Source organism: Ranitomeya variabilis, chromosome 5, assembly GCF_051348905.1.
Source record: "Ranitomeya variabilis isolate aRanVar5 chromosome 5, aRanVar5.hap1, whole genome shotgun sequence".
Taxonomy (NCBI): Eukaryota; Metazoa; Chordata; class Amphibia; order Anura; family Dendrobatidae; genus Ranitomeya; species Ranitomeya variabilis.
The window spans coordinates 128,781,861-128,798,991 of NC_135236.1; the positions used below are offsets into that span (position 1 = coordinate 128,781,861).

Consider the following 17,131-nt stretch of genomic DNA (forward strand, 5'->3'; position numbering starts at 1 on the left):
AGCCTGGTGAGCCGTATTCTGGACTGAGGACTCAGAGATCTTCAGTAAAGAGGTAAAGAGACTGCAACCTGGTGTCCTCGTTATTTACCGCGACCTGCACCCCACAACTGCACCGTTACACCACCACTTATTGCACTGGACGTCCCCCACTGACAGACAGGGCCACGGACCGGGTCTAGCCACCGTGACAACCCCAGAACTGGACAGAGACTCTCAGAGGCCCGGCTCCGGGTGCCCCTCGGCCCTGCGGCGGTGTGGGGGCGCTCCAACTTGGCGTCACGAACAGGATCTACTTAAGCCTGAAGAATCAGGTCATGTGTGCCTTGGGACTGTGATTTACTGTGCTTGGACTGTACTTTATTGCAAGAACTGTGCTGCGCCATTTGCCGCCAAAATCCGCCGCCATTACAGCGCTGAGGAGAGCGCAGGAAGAGAAGAGGGGCGTGGAGTGGGCGTAGGCAAGCTGGAGAGCGCGAAAAACAATGGCCGCCCAGTCTAAATATTTCTGCACGGTGAGGACGTGTCCGTCAGCAGCAGAGATCCGCCTCCTAATCCTCAATGGAGGGCGAAGACCGAGAAAACGACACCACCCACGAAGGAGAGAGCGGGAAAGAGACCAGGAAGCGACCCACGTGGAGGACGCCATGGCCAGCAGCTCTGAACCCGACAGTGGGGTTGAAGTGGAAATCTCCCCCGACTACCCGGATGAGCACAGCAGCCCGTCCTCCGTGGACAACACCAGATTCCTGAGAGCCGAGATGGAGGACTTATTCAACCAACTTCTCCAACTGAATGTGAGGGTCCAGGCTCCGCGCTTAGTGGTGCCGGCAGAGAGTTCCCGGACATCGGAGACCTCACCGGAGGAACCAGCGGGACCTGTTGCGGAAAGTGAACTCGCACCGGTTGGTGAGTCCGCCGATCCTGCCCCGCCAGCAGAGGGTGTGTTAGTGGGCCCCGTTGCAGCGCCCCCTCCCCCTGGGACTCATAAGCTCCAACGTCTATTGCCCTGGGAGGAAGCTACGGGCATGGAACATCGTATGAAGGCCCCGATCACACCAATCACCCTGTCCTGCGAGGCCCGTGCGGAGCGCACGGTATACCGCTGGGTGAACCCCGGACCCGACCTCATGGGATTCCCCTTGGTGGAGACGCGGGAAGGGGAGATGGTGCAGGCCCTGAGCTGGGAGACATACCAGGCCCAGCTGGAACAGCAATGGAAGGAAGAGGACGAGGCGTACCGGGCTGTTATGGAGGCTTACCATCAGAAGGACCTGGCAGTAAAGGGTCGGGCCCGCAAGGACCCCACCGCTCACCAGGCCCCGCGCAGGCAGGGCATCGTCACCACCTTTAAGCTCCGAGGAGGCTGGGGCTTTATTAAAGAACCGGGGTTATACGCGGAGGTCTTTGTTAACCGCCGGGACGTTGAGTCGCACCTCAGGGAGGGCCACCCCGATCGAGACCTCTACCCGGGAGACAGTGTCATCTACACCAGACATTTCGGGGAGAAGGGGTGGTTCGCTCTGAATGTGCGCAAGAAGAGGCCAATGGAACCCCCGCCCAAGGTGCCGGAAAAACCGGCCCCTGTAGCCAAAGTGTCCCCGTGTGACCGGTCTGTGGCCACCTTGGTCACCCCCACCTGTACACTAACGGAAACTGTGACCTGCAGTCTGGCCACCACCACCACCACTGTAGTGGCCAAGGAGGCGCCTCCTCGAGTGACCGGTGTTCCTGCTGTGCCAGCACAGAGAAAAGTGGGAACACAGACCTTTATCACCGCACACGACCTGGTTGTGCAACAGACCCGAACCCATGGGGTGTACCTGGCAGCGGGAGTGGACCTGGAACCTGGACTGCAGGGGTTCACCCGCCAGGTGGCGCCTCGTGGGGGATTCTGAAAATGAGTAAGCATGACCGCTTTAAATATATAAATAGTTATTGTTTCCTGATTTCTGCTAAAACCCGTTCAGGTTAACTTTTTAAAGGGATCCCTTTGTTGACCCGGGATCCCTATTGTTTGTTTTTGGTTGTTTTTCTAAAGTTTTTGCACAAGTTTTTAGTTGAAAAGAACTGCTGTAATCATGAACAGTGCATGATGCGAACTTTTTGTATATAGTTAGCACCTTATTAAAGGTGCTCCCTACTGGGTTTTACTTAAAGAAGGACTCTTTGTGAAGATACCACACTGGAACCTTTGCTGAGTAAGGACTGGTAGCTTGAGAAGAAATGCTACCTCATAGAGACTTGGTCCCTTCTTAAAGGGGATGTTCAATTGTTGCACTTAAACGGTGATATTGCTTTAAGACAGGTAGCAATAATGTTTGATGAAAGAAAGTGATGATAATGTGTACATGAGAAAGTTATATGTATCCAACCAGTTAATTGTGAAGAAATGATGATGATGTTTCTCGGAAGAAAAGGAATGATTGATAATGTTGATAGAAAGTGGGGATAGAAGGTAAACCCTGAGTCCTCCATAGAAAGTTAGTTTATTGTAAAGAAAGAGTTAATAATGTGTTACAGAGGACAGAAAGTGAACCCGTAGGGGTTAGGTAGTGAGTCCTCCTAGGAGCCATACGTAGATGGCTCAGTGCTTCTAAAACTGAAAGTAATGTTATGATCTATACTGTGTATAGAAGTTGAAAAGGCGGTAGGCCCTGGCTGAACGGGGCGGTCCTGTAACAGAAAGGAGAGGCAGTAGGTCTGGTGCCGATAGGACAGGCGGTCCTGCAGATTTAAAGAAGGAGAATGAAAAAGTTAAATTACCTTATAATGTGATTATAGGAAGGTCTTTAGTGGATACAGAGTGTATGTCCTTAAAGGCAACGTTAAAGTATTGTTCAGCAATTTTTGCACTTAGTAGAATACCCGGTTGGGTAAGAAGAGTTATTTATAGCATGTTGCTATGTTATTTAACCATGTTTGTAACGTTCAAGTGTCCTTACCTCCCATAAAGGGAAGCCTGTTCAAGTATACTTATTGTTATTGCACTCAACAAAATTGTATGTCTTTTTGCTAAACTTGTATTGTTGTTTTCTTCCCAGTCCCGGAGTACTGTGTTTAACCAGGGGGGAGTGCAGCGCCCCAGAGTCCTGGTCGTTGCAGTACTGTGGCTCCGCCACTATGGGGAGCTATGGTGCGTCCGATGGCACTGAAGGAGTTCATCTGATCAGGTATCACAGACACCAATACATTTCACAGCCGGGCCTCCGGGGGGAGTTAAGGGTGCTATTCATTAGGCCACTCCCCACCATAGTGGGTAAACTGGGGGTCAGGCAGGAAGTTAGATCAGAAAGCTGACTGGGTTGGAACCAGGCAACACCTTGTGGCAGAGGGTGTTGTAGGGGAAGATACAGTAGGGTCTCTGTCAGGGGTGGGATCCTGACAGAGGCTTGGCAACGAGAACGAACGTAACGGGACCGTGCCTGCTCCGGGTAGCGGCGGTACCCAAGAAAGGATTAGAAGAGAGATAGATTGTGCTGAGTGAGAAACGGGATCACGCAAAAGGAGAAATACGTGCTGTAAGACCGAAGCAACATCCTACTGAGGCGCACTACCGGTGGCCGGAACGCCGAGGGAGTAGAATATCATTCAGCTTCAAGCAATACTCCAAACAGCGGCAGGACAGTCAGTCTCAGGCGGGCTGTCTAACTCAAATCACCTATGAAGTCTTGGGGGGCAACTTGTGGAGAGGGGCGTCTCTAGGGTCCCGGAAGAGCTCCGAGCCTACCCGTCAAACGGGTGCCGTTCCATCCCGAACCTCAGGGAGGGACGGAGGATTAGCAGAACATCATCTAATCGAGTTGTGAGGGAACTTAAGAAACAGACACAACAGTTGTGGGGTACTTTCCGTAAGCGCAGCAGGGAAGGACTACAACACATAGCGCTAGGGGGAAGGCACAGATTTCCTCCTGTGAAGAGAACTCTGGAAGTGTCATTGGACCGGCCGGACTTGCGCAGCCTGGTGAGCCGTATTCTGGACTGAGGACTCAGAGGTCTTCAGTAAAGAGGTAAAGAGACTGCAACCTGGTGTCCTCGTTATTTACCGCGACCTGCACCCCACAACTGCACCGTTACACCACCACTTATTGCACTGGACGTCCCCCACTGACAGACAGGGCCACGGACCGGGTCTAGCCACCGTGACAACCCCAGAACTGGACAGAGATTCTCAGAGGCCCTGCTCCGGGTGCCCCTCGGCCCTGCGGCGGTGTGGGGGCGCTCCAGATGTGCAGCCGACAAATCTGCGGCAACTGTGTGATGCCATCATGTCAATATGGACCAAAATCTCTGAGGAATGCTTCCAGCACCTTGTTGAATCTATGCCACGAAGAATTGAGGCAGTTCTGAAGGCAAAAGGGGTCCAACCCGTTACTAGCATGGTGTACCTAATAAAGTGGCCAGTGAGTGTATAACCTGGCAGATGTGTGTGTACATATACACTCACCGGCCACTTTATTAGGTACACCATGCTAGTAACGGGTTGGACCCCCTTTTGCCTTCAGAACTGCCTCAATTCTTCGTGGCAAAGATTCAACAAGGTGCTGGAAGCATTCCTCAGAGTTTTGGTCCATATTGACATGATGGCATCACACAGTTGCCGCAGATTTGTCGGCTGCACATCCCAAAGATGCTCCATACAAGGCAGGATGGATCCATGCTTTCATGTTGTTTACGCCAAATTCTGACCCTACCATCCGAATGTCGCAGCAGAAATCGAGACTCATCAGACCAAGCAACGTTTTTCCAATCTTCTACTGTCCAATTTCGATGAGCTTGTACAAATTGTAGCCTCAGTTTCCTGTTCTTAGCTGAAAGGAGTGGTACCCGGTGTGGTCTTCTGCTGCTGTAGCCCATCTGCCTCAAAGTTCGACGCACTGTGCATTCAGAGATGCTCTTAGGCCTACCTTGGTTGTAACGGGTGGCGATTTGAGTCACTGTTGCCTTTCTATCAGCTCGAACCAGTCTGCCCATTCTCCTCTGACCTCTGGCATCAACAAGGCATTTCCGCCCACAGAACTGCCGCTCACTGGATTTTTTTTCTTTTTCGGACCATTCTCTGTAAACCCTAGAGATGGTTGTGCATGAAAATCCCAGTAGATCAGCAGTTTCTGAAATACTCAGACCAGCCCTTCTGGCACCAACAACCATGCCACGTTCAAAGGCACTCAAATCACCTTTCTTCCCCATACTGATGCTCGGTTTGAACTGCAGGAGATTGTCTTGACCATGTCTACATGCCTAAATGCACTGAGTTGCCGCCATGTGATTGGCTGATTAGAAATTAAGTGTTAACAAGAAGTTGGACAGGTGTACCTAATAAAGTGGCCAGTGAGTGTATATATTGTTTCTTTGAGATATTTTATTGAAAATCCATGAAATGCTTAAAAGTTAATTTTAATCAACACTTTAATCAATAGATGTTATAATAATAATTCCACAATTGGATGTGTTTAAATAAAATGTTCCTGTGCTGAGATAATCTTATAAATGTGCCTCTGCTGTGTACAGTGTAATGGCTGTGACTGACCGTACAGGAACATGGTCTGATCATACCACATCTCCTGGGCAGGGGAGGATACAGACAGGACAGTATAGGATCACAGATGATTCTTTCTTTGATGTAAAACAATGCATAAAAACAGGCAGCAAAATGTTTTACCTCACAAAAAGAATCAGCTGTGATCCCCTGCAGTCTTGTCTGTGTTCTGCATCTCTCCCTCCCTGCCCAGGAGATGTGGTATGATCAGACTATGTTCCTGCACGGTCAGACACGGCCATTACACAGTACACAGCAGCATATTTATAATATTATTTCAGGAACATTTTTTTTATACACCCAATTGTGGAATTTATTTTGAATCCAAGATCTAATAATTAAAATGTACTTTGTTAGTGGGGAAACCACTTTAGGGCCCCATAAACATTAGAATAAGATTGGCCAAACCTGCCAATATGATGGCGGGCTCGCACGACGGTCTAATGTTTATGGGAACCTCTCAACTCTCTCTGACAGCTGATTTCTGGAGAAAGTAAGGAACTGTCATATCTTATTTCAGACTGCCAATCCCTCTTATCAGTGAGATAAATCGCTTGCAGAAGAGCCTGGCAGTGGCACTCTCATAGAGAACACAGGAGCGCACAGCAGAGCCGAATGATCTAGTGCAATCCTGGGCACAGTGCAGACCGCCCTGCCCTTCCCCACTGTCTCCACTGCCTGCATCTGCGGTGAATGCATTAGTGGAGGAGGGGCCACCGGCTCCTTCCACGAATCAGTGTGTGAAACAGCTGTAACGATGACGTCCTTGCATCAGCTGTGCACTGTGGAGAGTCAGTGCATAGGAGACAGGAGCAGAGTGCCGGGGGAACGGGAGTGAGGTGAGTATGTGGTGGTCTTTTTTTTCATGTGTGTGGAATGTTTGAACATGCAGAAGCTATGGGGGTCTCCTGCTGAACATGGGGAGGCTATGGGGTCTCCTGCTGGACATGGAAAGGCTATGGGGTCTCCTACTGGACATGGGGAAGCTATGGGGGGCTCCTGATGAACATGGGGAAGCTCCTGCTGGACATGGGGTGGCTATGGGGAGTCTCTTGCTGGACATGGGGAGTCTCCTGCTGGACATGGGGAATCTATGGGGAGTCTCCTGCTGGACATGGGGAGGCTATGGGGAGTCTCCTGCTGGACACAGGAAGGCTATGTGGGGCTTCTGATGGACATGGGGAGGCTATGGGAAGCTCCCGCTGGACATGGGGTGGCTATGGTCTGCTCTTGCTGGACATGGGGAGGCTTTTGGGGGCTCATGCTGGACATGGCGAGGCTATGGGGGGCTCATGCTGTATATGGTGAGGCTATGTGGAGGCTCTTGCGGTATATAGAAGGAGCTGTACGCGTGCTCAAATGGTATATAGGGGGATGTCAGCATACTTAATTATGCTCAATATTAAGTAATACAATTAATATTTATATAAAATAATTAGAATTAATATGTTAAGCAGAATTTATTTCAGCCTGTTGGTTCGGCCGTCCACAATAGTCACGGTTTATCATTTGGCCCCATGGGAAAATTAATTGCCCACTTCTGATCTAGTGTATGGAGGAGTCAAGACTGGTTGTTGTCAGCGAAATGATCGGCCCAACCATCGTTCACCTGACAGCTTTCTGTTCCGTGTAGGAAGCTTCGTACATGCCACTAATACTTTGGGAAGGTAGCAATATGGCCATCACTCCGAGCACTATGTATGGACATTCCTGCGTGTCTTTACTTTTCCACTTTTGGAATTCTGGAGGGGAAACGGAGATTTTTCTTTGAAATAAGAAAATGTTATTTTCTTTGTAGCTGCCTTTTTATTATTTTTGGTGAAATTCTTTATAAATGCCTGCCTGGGGAGTCCTCCTAAATGTATAGGAAGACATTCTGTATTTATAACTTGGGGAAACAAAGGATTGATGCCACTCTAGTTAATAATCTATTTGTGTGGAAATTCTCAGTGGTAAACACAGCTCCCTTGAGCCCAAAGGGGACATAATCCATTAAACTTGTAAGATAGTACAGGACAATGGAGCCATGTCTGATGTCCCCGCTGCCCCCATTACACACAGAGAAGATATTCACAGCAAGCCGACCATGCTTAATATCCCACAGAGCTTTGTGTGCCTGCTCAAGTGTTCCCTGAAGACCACAGTGGCACACTGAAAAAAAGTTTTAGGGGCAGGTGAATGGGAACATGAAGCGGCTAATGAAGAGAAAAGCTTGTCTTTTGTGTCCTGCTTGTAAAGAGCACTTAGCTGTAGTCTCTTTGACGGCCCTGGGCGGTAGAGAAATAAGACATGTCTCGTGTTCTACATCTTATTAGTAGAAGAAGGTCAACGATATATGATTCTAATATTACTGGACTTGGATCAGAGGACATTCTCTATCCAAGCTATTTGATTTCCAGTATGAGCCAGGTCGGCAATGGAGGAGCAATGACAATAAGGGCAGGAAGCTGGTCTTTGCTTGCACACCTGGTCGATATGGGGTTAAGTGTATTTCACATAAATGGCAATTTCGGCAAATAGCGTATATGTAAATGATAGGAGAGGCCCACTCAGCTTTGGAAAACATGACTTGTTAGCATTTGCCAATAAGCAGAACCTTTCAGAGTAACAACCATTGATTTTAGTGTTATTGTAAATTCATGTATATGTGGCTGTTACTGCCACAGTATCTTTACCTCCGGACACAGTGCAGGGCGGTGCGATTCCTGCTCTTCTGGAGAACGCCTAAACCCAAGTACAATGTCACATTTCACGAAATGATGAGCAATGGCTTCATTAGGTCATATTTTCTGTTACGTTATTATTCCTGGAGGAATTATCTGTTTCTACCTCTAAATGGATTACTATTGTTTTATGGTATATGGTTAGAATTTGTTTGTGGCCTGAAATGATTTCTGGTCAAGCAATATTTTGTATAGAAAAGTAACTTGCACAAGGGCTATGTCGCTAGCTTGTACGTTGTCCTTACCCGCATAGCCCTTCCTGGAGAATCTCAGTATTTAGTATGAATGCTGGTTCAGCTAAGTGCTAAATGGCCGACCACTATACCGATCAAAATGCCAAGGTCAGCAATACCTTTACATGGCCTGTCCATTCCTCCATTACTGAGAAATCAGCATTTGTCACTCCAGCTCTATTCCCCGCCCAGCGTCTCCTGCTCCTGCTTGGCTGATGGCTCTTCTGCTTGAAGTCATACAGCATGGAGGACATCAGTAAGGCCTGGGTCACACTTGCGAGTGCAATGCCAGAAACTCGCACGAGTCTCTCGCCTCAATACCTGGCAATGCCGCTGGCACTCAGGACTGGAGTGTGTGGCTGCATGTATTTCTATGCATTGATGTGAGTGACTCATGCAAGTTTCTCTCATTGCACTCGCAAGTGTGACCCCGGCCTAAAGCAGAAGGAGGCGGCACTAGGCGGAGAATGGAGCTGGAGTGACAGAGGCAGCAGATCTGTAATACAATTTAAATGCTGTAGCAGAGGAATGGACTGGCCATGTAAAGGTATTGCTGGACTTGTTCATATTTCAGTCATGGAGGTGGCGCCGACACAGCTACAGTCACCGCTCTGTGTATAGAGAGTGGCGACTGTAACCCCCCTCAGCACTCACTGACCGCGGACTCTAATTCTGAGCCTGCAGTCAGTCAGTGCCGGAGGTGCAGTTACAGACACCGCGCTCTCTACACAGAGCAGTGACTTAACCGGCGCTGCCCCGTGACTGAAACCGGAACACTACCAGAAGGAATAAAGTTAATTTCCTCTTTGCAGCAGGGGTCTAAGTGCCGGTGCCGGGCAGGATCTAAACGCTATTGACTTGCAGATTAACCCCATTTTACAGATATAACATTTTGGCCCCGGATTATGCAGTTGTCCCCTCCACCCTGGTCTACTTTAAGTTCCTTTTGTATGTATCTACCTAAATATTTCTGTAGTGAAATATCAGAAACTTACTGTGGATAATTAATCTGTTTTAGGCTATGTGCACACGTCAGGATTTCTTGCAGAAATTTCCTGAGCAAAACTGGACATTTTCTGCAAGAAATCCTCATGCGTTTTTTTCGCGTCTTTCTCGCAGTTTTTTTGCAGATTGTTTTTGTTTTTTTTTCGGAGATTTCCCAATGCAATAATATAGTGGGAAATCCGCAAAAAAATCCGCAAAATTAATGAACATGCTGCGTTTTTTTACCGCGATGCGTTTTTTTCGCGGAGCAAAACGCATCATATGCACAAAAATTGCGGAATGCATTCTAAATGATGGGATGCATATGTATGCATTTTTAATGCGTTTTTATCACGTTTTTATAGTGAAAAAATGCGAAAAAAACACGAAAAATCTGCAACGTGTGCACATACCCTTAAAGTACGGTATTTTATTGTTACAGAACGTAAAATGTGCTACAGATATCAGATTTGTGGAATTCTGACTGATCTCCATAAAATAGGAGTCTGCTCCAGTATTCCTCATCCAGATGAATACAGTTGTGTTGCAGTTCCCTGCGGCTGACCATGAGCTCCATTGTACCGGTAAAAACTTGAAGTTACTGCAGCACTAAGCGAGCGCCGCAATCTCTCCATTCACAGGAGCAGCGAGGGTCATGGCAGTCAGATTCCTACTGTTCAGAATATGATGGAGTATGGTAATAACATACCAGCACTTTCTGCTAAGGGAAACCCCTTTAAAGTAAGACACAAAAACACACGAGTGAGCTTTCTATTGTTCGCAGCAGTTCAACCTTCTTTCTTATCACTCAGGAAGTCTTTTTGTGGCCATTTATTTGATTACTTTTCTTTTTCCTTCCAGGTGTCAAAATGAAGCTTTTTGCTGCTGTGAGATGGACTGTCAAGGTGTTCATTTTGTGTCTAGTGCTAGGAACTGCGGTCCTGCTAAATCCAGAAGATCCCAATGTCTGCAGCCACTGGGAAAGGTAACCCTAATGAGTCATTTGTTACTAATATATCTACTCAAAATAATGTGCTCATGCTGTCTTAAAGTTCATGATTAGCATTAGAGACTTGCTGCTACTTGACATTTATAAAAGTGGTACAGAAGGTTTGAATATAATTCAGCACTATACATGTGCCCTGGATGAAGCCTAAAAAGATGCGAAACCCAGCATCAGGCCAGAGTCAGCATGCCACTCACTTCTATGTGAAAATCCCTTTTATATTTTACCTTTGTGAACATATAGATTAAATACTGTACACTTTCTTTTTTTACAGTTTTGGTGGCATGCTACACTAGGTTTGAACCTTCTAAATGCCTCTAGGGCCACAATCATTAATAAGTTCTTTCTTTCCCTTGTAAGAAGATGTGGTAAGTGGATCGATCCTGTGTTTTCAGCTATTATAAAGCTGATTAGAAACTTTCTATAAATTATTACAGGGATTCTGCCGCCCAATGTTAATCCTCCTCTAAGCTTGGCATCTCCTTTATGAGTATATTTAGTTTTTAGAGGAGATTATGTGACCAGAGCTATTTATTATTACCTAATTATGAAATAAGGTTTTGAATAAAAGAGAAGAATAGTCACAAAATGTTGGAGAATAAAGTATTTGAAGGTTGGCAGCAAATTCAGCACAAGACGTTTAATATATATTATGCATTATTGACAACATAATGTAAGTCCGTTGGTCCGTCCACCATCCCTTTACTGTTTGTGATCTGAAAATGTATCATTTACGCCCGTACAAATACAGCGTACACTATGGCCCCAATTTATCATTTACGCAATTTTTAGCTCACTTTCCTTTTTAGTCTTTTGGTATTAGCATTTTTGCGCCAAATTCTTCAAAATGGAGCACACCATACACGAATTTGGCACAAAGTCAAAAGTGTTCTTTTTTTTGCTTAATAAGTGGCCCATTTTACATGTCACAATAATTGTGCCAAAATACTGGCATACTCAAAAATACATGGTGGGGTGGGCTGGAGTCACGTTGTATGTAAATTTTGCAACTTTTTTAAAAACTTGCAATTGATGAATCAGGCGAAACCATCTGGAATCGCCAAACTCGAAAAAAACAGGAGAGCACTTATAAAATAGACTTAAAAAGAGGCAGAAATAGAATAATGAATTGGGTGCAAACAAAAAAGGCACAAAATTAGACAAAAAACTGTCACAAAGGCAATGATGAATCCGGGCTATGCTGACAGTGGTGTATGTGTTGCCTGTTCTGCACATAATGTCCTCTGCTATGCTGCCGTCTTGTAGGTGGCTACATTTCCTTTGCTTTTAATAAACAGTTTGTCACCAAGTAAAACTTCATCTTGTGCAGAAATAAGAACAAAACATGAGCAGATGCCTCCCATTCTGTCTAGTTAAATATATGGGGCGCATGCCAGTACGGCATATCAGGTACTTGAACCATGAATAATCACAAATATGACTTTTTTTGTATTATTTTTAAAACATGCAGTTGTGTGTTCTCTTAGTTTGCCCTTTGTCTAACATAGGGGCAGAAAGCAGCCAGCATATTTCCATGCACAGAAATCTAGGAACGGCATGTTGTGCGAGGCTGCACAATGTGGCATTGTAAACGCTGGGCACAATGGGCTATGACCATTGTAACAATTCACATTCCGTTTGCCGTTTTTTTGTAAGTTGGAAAATGAAAACTGATTTCATTTCAATGAATATCTAGTTTGAAATTTACCTATAGTCTTATAGCTCTAATGTAATAAATCAGGAATATATTTATCGATCAGTATATGAGACAGGAAAACTACAGCACATTTATATCCAATGCTTATTTATTACCTGCACAGCATCCTAGAGATTGTTAAAATGATGTCCTTTATACTTAAAATGAATCTGTCGCCAGGTTTTTGCTTTCTGAGATCACCATAATGTAGAAGCAGAGTCCCTGATTCCAGTGATGTGTCACTTACTGAGCCGTGTTTTGCTGTTTAAGTACAATCATCATTTTATCAGCAGGAGATTATCATTACAGGACAACTTGGCACTCCCAGCACTGATTAGCAGCTCTCTGTCACTATACAATGTACACAGAAAGCTGTGGTGTGGATAGGATTATACACAGCTCATCAATGAGCTCCACTAGATACACACACAAAACTGTAGCTCTATCATACCTGCTGCGCCCAGTAAACTGATACGTCTCCGGAATCAGGGTCTCTGTCCCTACATTATGCAGTCAGATTACATAGCAAAAATCTGCTGACATATTCCCATTAAGGTGGTTGTCCCACGAACAAAAGTGCTGTCTGATTATTAGGTAATGGAAAATCAAGAGTTTTTTTAACTGTTTGATTTATTTAAAAATAATGTTGCTGTGCAGAGATAAACTGATATTGGCGTCCCTGCTGTATGTATCCTGTATAAGGGTTGTGTTCGACCTTGTAGATCAGCTTTAGTTGCTGGCCGGCACGCGCTGCTTATATTGATCGTATAGAATTAGAAAGGGAATATATATGAATATTTTCCACTGATTACGCTGAGAAGATCTATTATATGCTTATGCCGTTACGCCTCTCTGCCTATAACTTTCTTCTATGTAGTGACGGTATCTGCTATAACATAGAAACTTTGCGCTCATCAATAAATCATATCAGCCCAGTACAACAAGCTCGGTAGCTGGACATATGTGTATATGTTGGGCTTCCGAACTTGTTGCACACTTGTATACAGTTTCAATGTCTTTGATGGGAGACTCTATATAACAGTGAGCAAAAGAATGACAGATTCAGCTCTGCTACATCTGCACTGACTTTTATGTAATATGTAGATTTACATCGATATACATTTGTATACCGATTGTGTCATTTAAATTACCCTGTGTTACACAAAAAGTGTTTCTTTCATGCGTGAAATGCAGCAATTCGTTCAAGATTGTAAACTGTATATACTTCAGAACCAAGCTTTCTACCTCCGAGACTCTCATTTCTCCACTTAGTGAGCAGAACCTTTGGATAATTACACAGTTACTGTTACATTTTATAATCTATTGTGGAAAGATTAAAACTCACCACGCTGTACAGATTTCCTATTAGTGGGGTCACACGTGAAGCCTGGCATGGTATATTGACTGAATTACTGTATTTCCATGCTGTGTATACCATTACAGAAAAAGAAGAGCCGTAGGTATCAGCAGGCAATGGAATAACAACCAGAGACTCAATTCTCCACTGGCCGGTAATGCGTGTTTCAGGACCATGGAGAGATCGTGTCTCCTTTTACCTATAGGACTCCTTTATTGTACAGAATTATATTCAAGTGCTTCTCCCAAAATTAGACTATCATCAAACAGTTAATTTATTTCAGTTCTTCAATACAAAAAGTGAAACTCATATATTATAGAGAGTCATTACAAACAGAGTGATCTATTTCAAGTGTTTATTTCTGTTAATGTTGATGATTATGGCTTACAGCCAATGAAAACCCAAAAGTCATTATCTCAGTAAATTAGAATACTTTATAGCGCCAGCTTGAAAAATTATTTTAAAATCAGAAATGTTGGCCTACTGAAATGTATGTTCAGTAAATGCACTCAATACTTGGTCAGGGCTCCTTTTGCATCAATTACTGCATCAATGCGGCGTGGCATGGAGGTGATCAGCCTGTGGCACTGCTGAGGTGTTATGGAAGCCCAGGTTGCTTTGATAGCAGCCATAATCATCAACATTAACAGAAAACGTATTTAAAAATTCGTATTCCTTGAACTTTTCAAAACATTTTTATATTACATCCGTAAACTTAAATGTATTTTATAGGAGTTTTATGTGATATACCAACACAAAGTTATCCCCTACATGGCTTTTTTCAACCTACAAAAGGTACTTTTTATGGCTTGCATTCAAAAATGTCTTTTTTCTTGCCACTTTATCATAAAGGCTAGTTTTGTGGAGTATACAGCTAATAGTTGTCCTGTGGACTGATTCTCCCACCTGAGTTGTGGATCTCTGCAACTCCTCTAGAGTGGGCCTCTTGGCTGCTACTCTAGTTAGTGATCTCCTTAGTTGAGATGTCAGTTTAGGTGGACAACCATGTCTTGGTAGGTTTCTAGTTGTGCCAAACCCTTTCCATTTTCGGATGATGTATTGAACAGTGCGCCATGAGATGTTCAGGGCATGGGATTTTTTTTTTATAACCTAACTCTGCTTTACTTTTTTCAAGAATTTTATCACTGACCTGCCTGGTGTGTTCCTTGGTTTTCATGATGCTGCTTGATCTCTACTGTTCTCAAACAAACCTCTGAGGTCTTCAGCTGTAGTTATCTGAACACACAAGTGGACTCAATCACACATGTGAACTCAGAAGAAAACACGCAGGTGGACTCAACTTACTACTTATGTGACTTCTGGTTGCGATTGGTCACTGAGGATTTTATTAGAGGTATCAGACTACAAGGGGCTGAAAACAAATTACATCAAAATTTTTTAGATTTATGCTTCTAAAATATAAAAAAAATAAATAAAATAATTTCTTTACACTTCACAAATACATTGTGTATATCACATAAAATCAACACAAAATACATTTAGGTTTGTAATTGTAACGTGAAAATACGTGGAAAAGTTCAATATATATATATATATATATATATATATATATATATATATATATACAGTGGGGCAAAAAAGTATTTAGTCAGTCAGCAATAGTGCAAGTTCCACCACTTAAAAAGATGAGAGGCGTCTGTAATTTACATCATAGGTAGACCTCAACTATGGGAGACAAACTGAGAAAAAAAATTCCAGAAAATCACATTGTCTGTTTTTTTATCATTTTATTTGCATATTATGGTGGAAAATAAGTATTTGGTCAGAAACAAAATTTCATCTCAATACTTTGTAAAATATCCTTTGTTGGCAATGACAGAGGTCAAACGTTTTCTGTAAGTCTTCACAAGGTTGCCACACACTGTTGTTGGTATGTTGGCCCATTCCTCCATGCAGATCTCCTCTAGAGCAGTGATGTTTTTGGCTTTTCGCTTGGGAACACGGACTTTCAACTCCCTCCAAAGGTTTTCTATAGGGTTGAGATCTGGAGACTGGCTAGGCCACTCCAGGACCTTGAAATGCTTCTTACGAAGCCACTCCTTCGTTGCCCTGGCGGTGTGCTTTGGATCATTGTCATGTTGAAAGACCCAGCCACGTTTCATCTTCAATGCCCTTGCTGATGGAAGGAGGTTTGCACTCAAAATCTCACGATACATGGCCCCATTCATTCTTTCATGTACCCGGATCAGTCGTCCTGGCCCCTTTGCAGAGAAACATCCCCAAAGCATGATGTTTCCACCACCATGCTTTACAGTAGGTATGGTGTTTGATGGATGCAACTCAGTATTCTTTTTCCTCCAAACACGACAAGTTGTGTTTCTACCAAACAGTTCCAGTTTGGTTTCATCAGACCATAGGACATTCTCCCAAAACTCCTCTGGATCATCCAAATGCTCTCTAGCAAACTTCAGACGGGCCCGGACATGTACTGGCTTAAGCAGTGGGACACGTCTGGCACTGCAGGATCTGAGTCCATGGTGGCGTAGTGTGTTACTTATGGTAGGCCTTGTTACATTGGTCCCAGCTCTCTGCAGTTCATTCACTAGGTCCCCCCGCGTGGTTCTGGGATTTTTGCTCACCGTTCTTGTGATCATTCTGACCCCACGGGGTGGGATCTTGCGTGGAGCCCCAGATCGAGGGAGATTATCAGTGGTCTTGAATGTCTTCCATTTTCTAATTATTGCTCCCACTGTTGATTTCTTCACTCCAAGATGGTTGGCTATTGCAGATTCAGTCTTCCCAGCCTGGTGCAGGGCTACAATTTTGATTCTGGCGTCCTTCGACAGCTCTTTGGTCTTCACCTTAGTGGAGTTTGGAGTCAGACTGTTTGAGGGTGTGCACAGGTGTCTTTTTATACTGATAACAAGTTTAAACAGGTGCCATTACTACAGATAATGAGTGGAGGAAAGAGGAGACTCTTAAAGAAGAAGTTACAGGTCTGTGAGAGCCAGAAATCTTGATTGTTTGTTTCTGACCAAATACTTATTTTCCACCATAATATGCAAATAAAATGATAAAAAAACAGACAATGTGATTTTCTGGATTTTTTTTTCTCAGTTTGTCTCCCATAGTTGAGGTCTACCTATGATGTAAATTACAGACGCCTCTCATCTTTTTAAGTGGTGGAACTTGCACTATTGCTGACTGACTAAATACTTTTTTGCCCCACTGTATATTCGAAACAGCGCTCCAATGGAAATAAATGAACAAGTGGACTTAATACATCCAGATACATGGGACGTTTTAGCTTCTTATTTGAAGCAACTCTCAAGCTGATTTGTCACATGTATTTGAGTGCCCAGGCTTCCCTGCTCTTAAAGGGTCATCGCGCACATAGTAAAATGCCCCCAGCCAACACCTGGGAGGCATTTCAGTAAATGAGTACACCTGCAAGATGGCTCCGAGTCAATAGCTTGGAAGCTTCTTGTATAAAAGGCCCCCTCCCCAATAGGGGAGTCCCTGAGAAACCCTTATAGTTTAGTATTATTGGTGTTGGTGTGTGCAAATGTACGTTGCCAGTTCCCCCATCCAATTTTCTAGAGCAGTAATGCAATTCAAATTTCATATATTTCATG

General features: G+C 44.4%; 1 protein-coding gene across 15 annotated transcripts in view; it reads left to right on the forward strand.

Annotated features, from left to right (window-relative positions):
* MEGF11 (multiple EGF like domains 11) overlaps positions 1-17,131 on the forward strand; it is a 598,735-nt gene that overhangs the window by 101,230 nt on the left and 480,374 nt on the right. For all 15 annotated transcript variants that reach the window (XM_077263274.1, XM_077263279.1, XM_077263284.1 and 12 more), the window contains exon 2: positions 10,338-10,461. In XM_077263274.1, coding sequence (XP_077119389.1) covers positions 10,346-10,461 — 116 coding nt within the window. In that variant the 5' untranslated portion in view covers positions 10,338-10,345. The remainder of the gene's footprint in view (positions 1-10,337; positions 10,462-17,131) is intronic.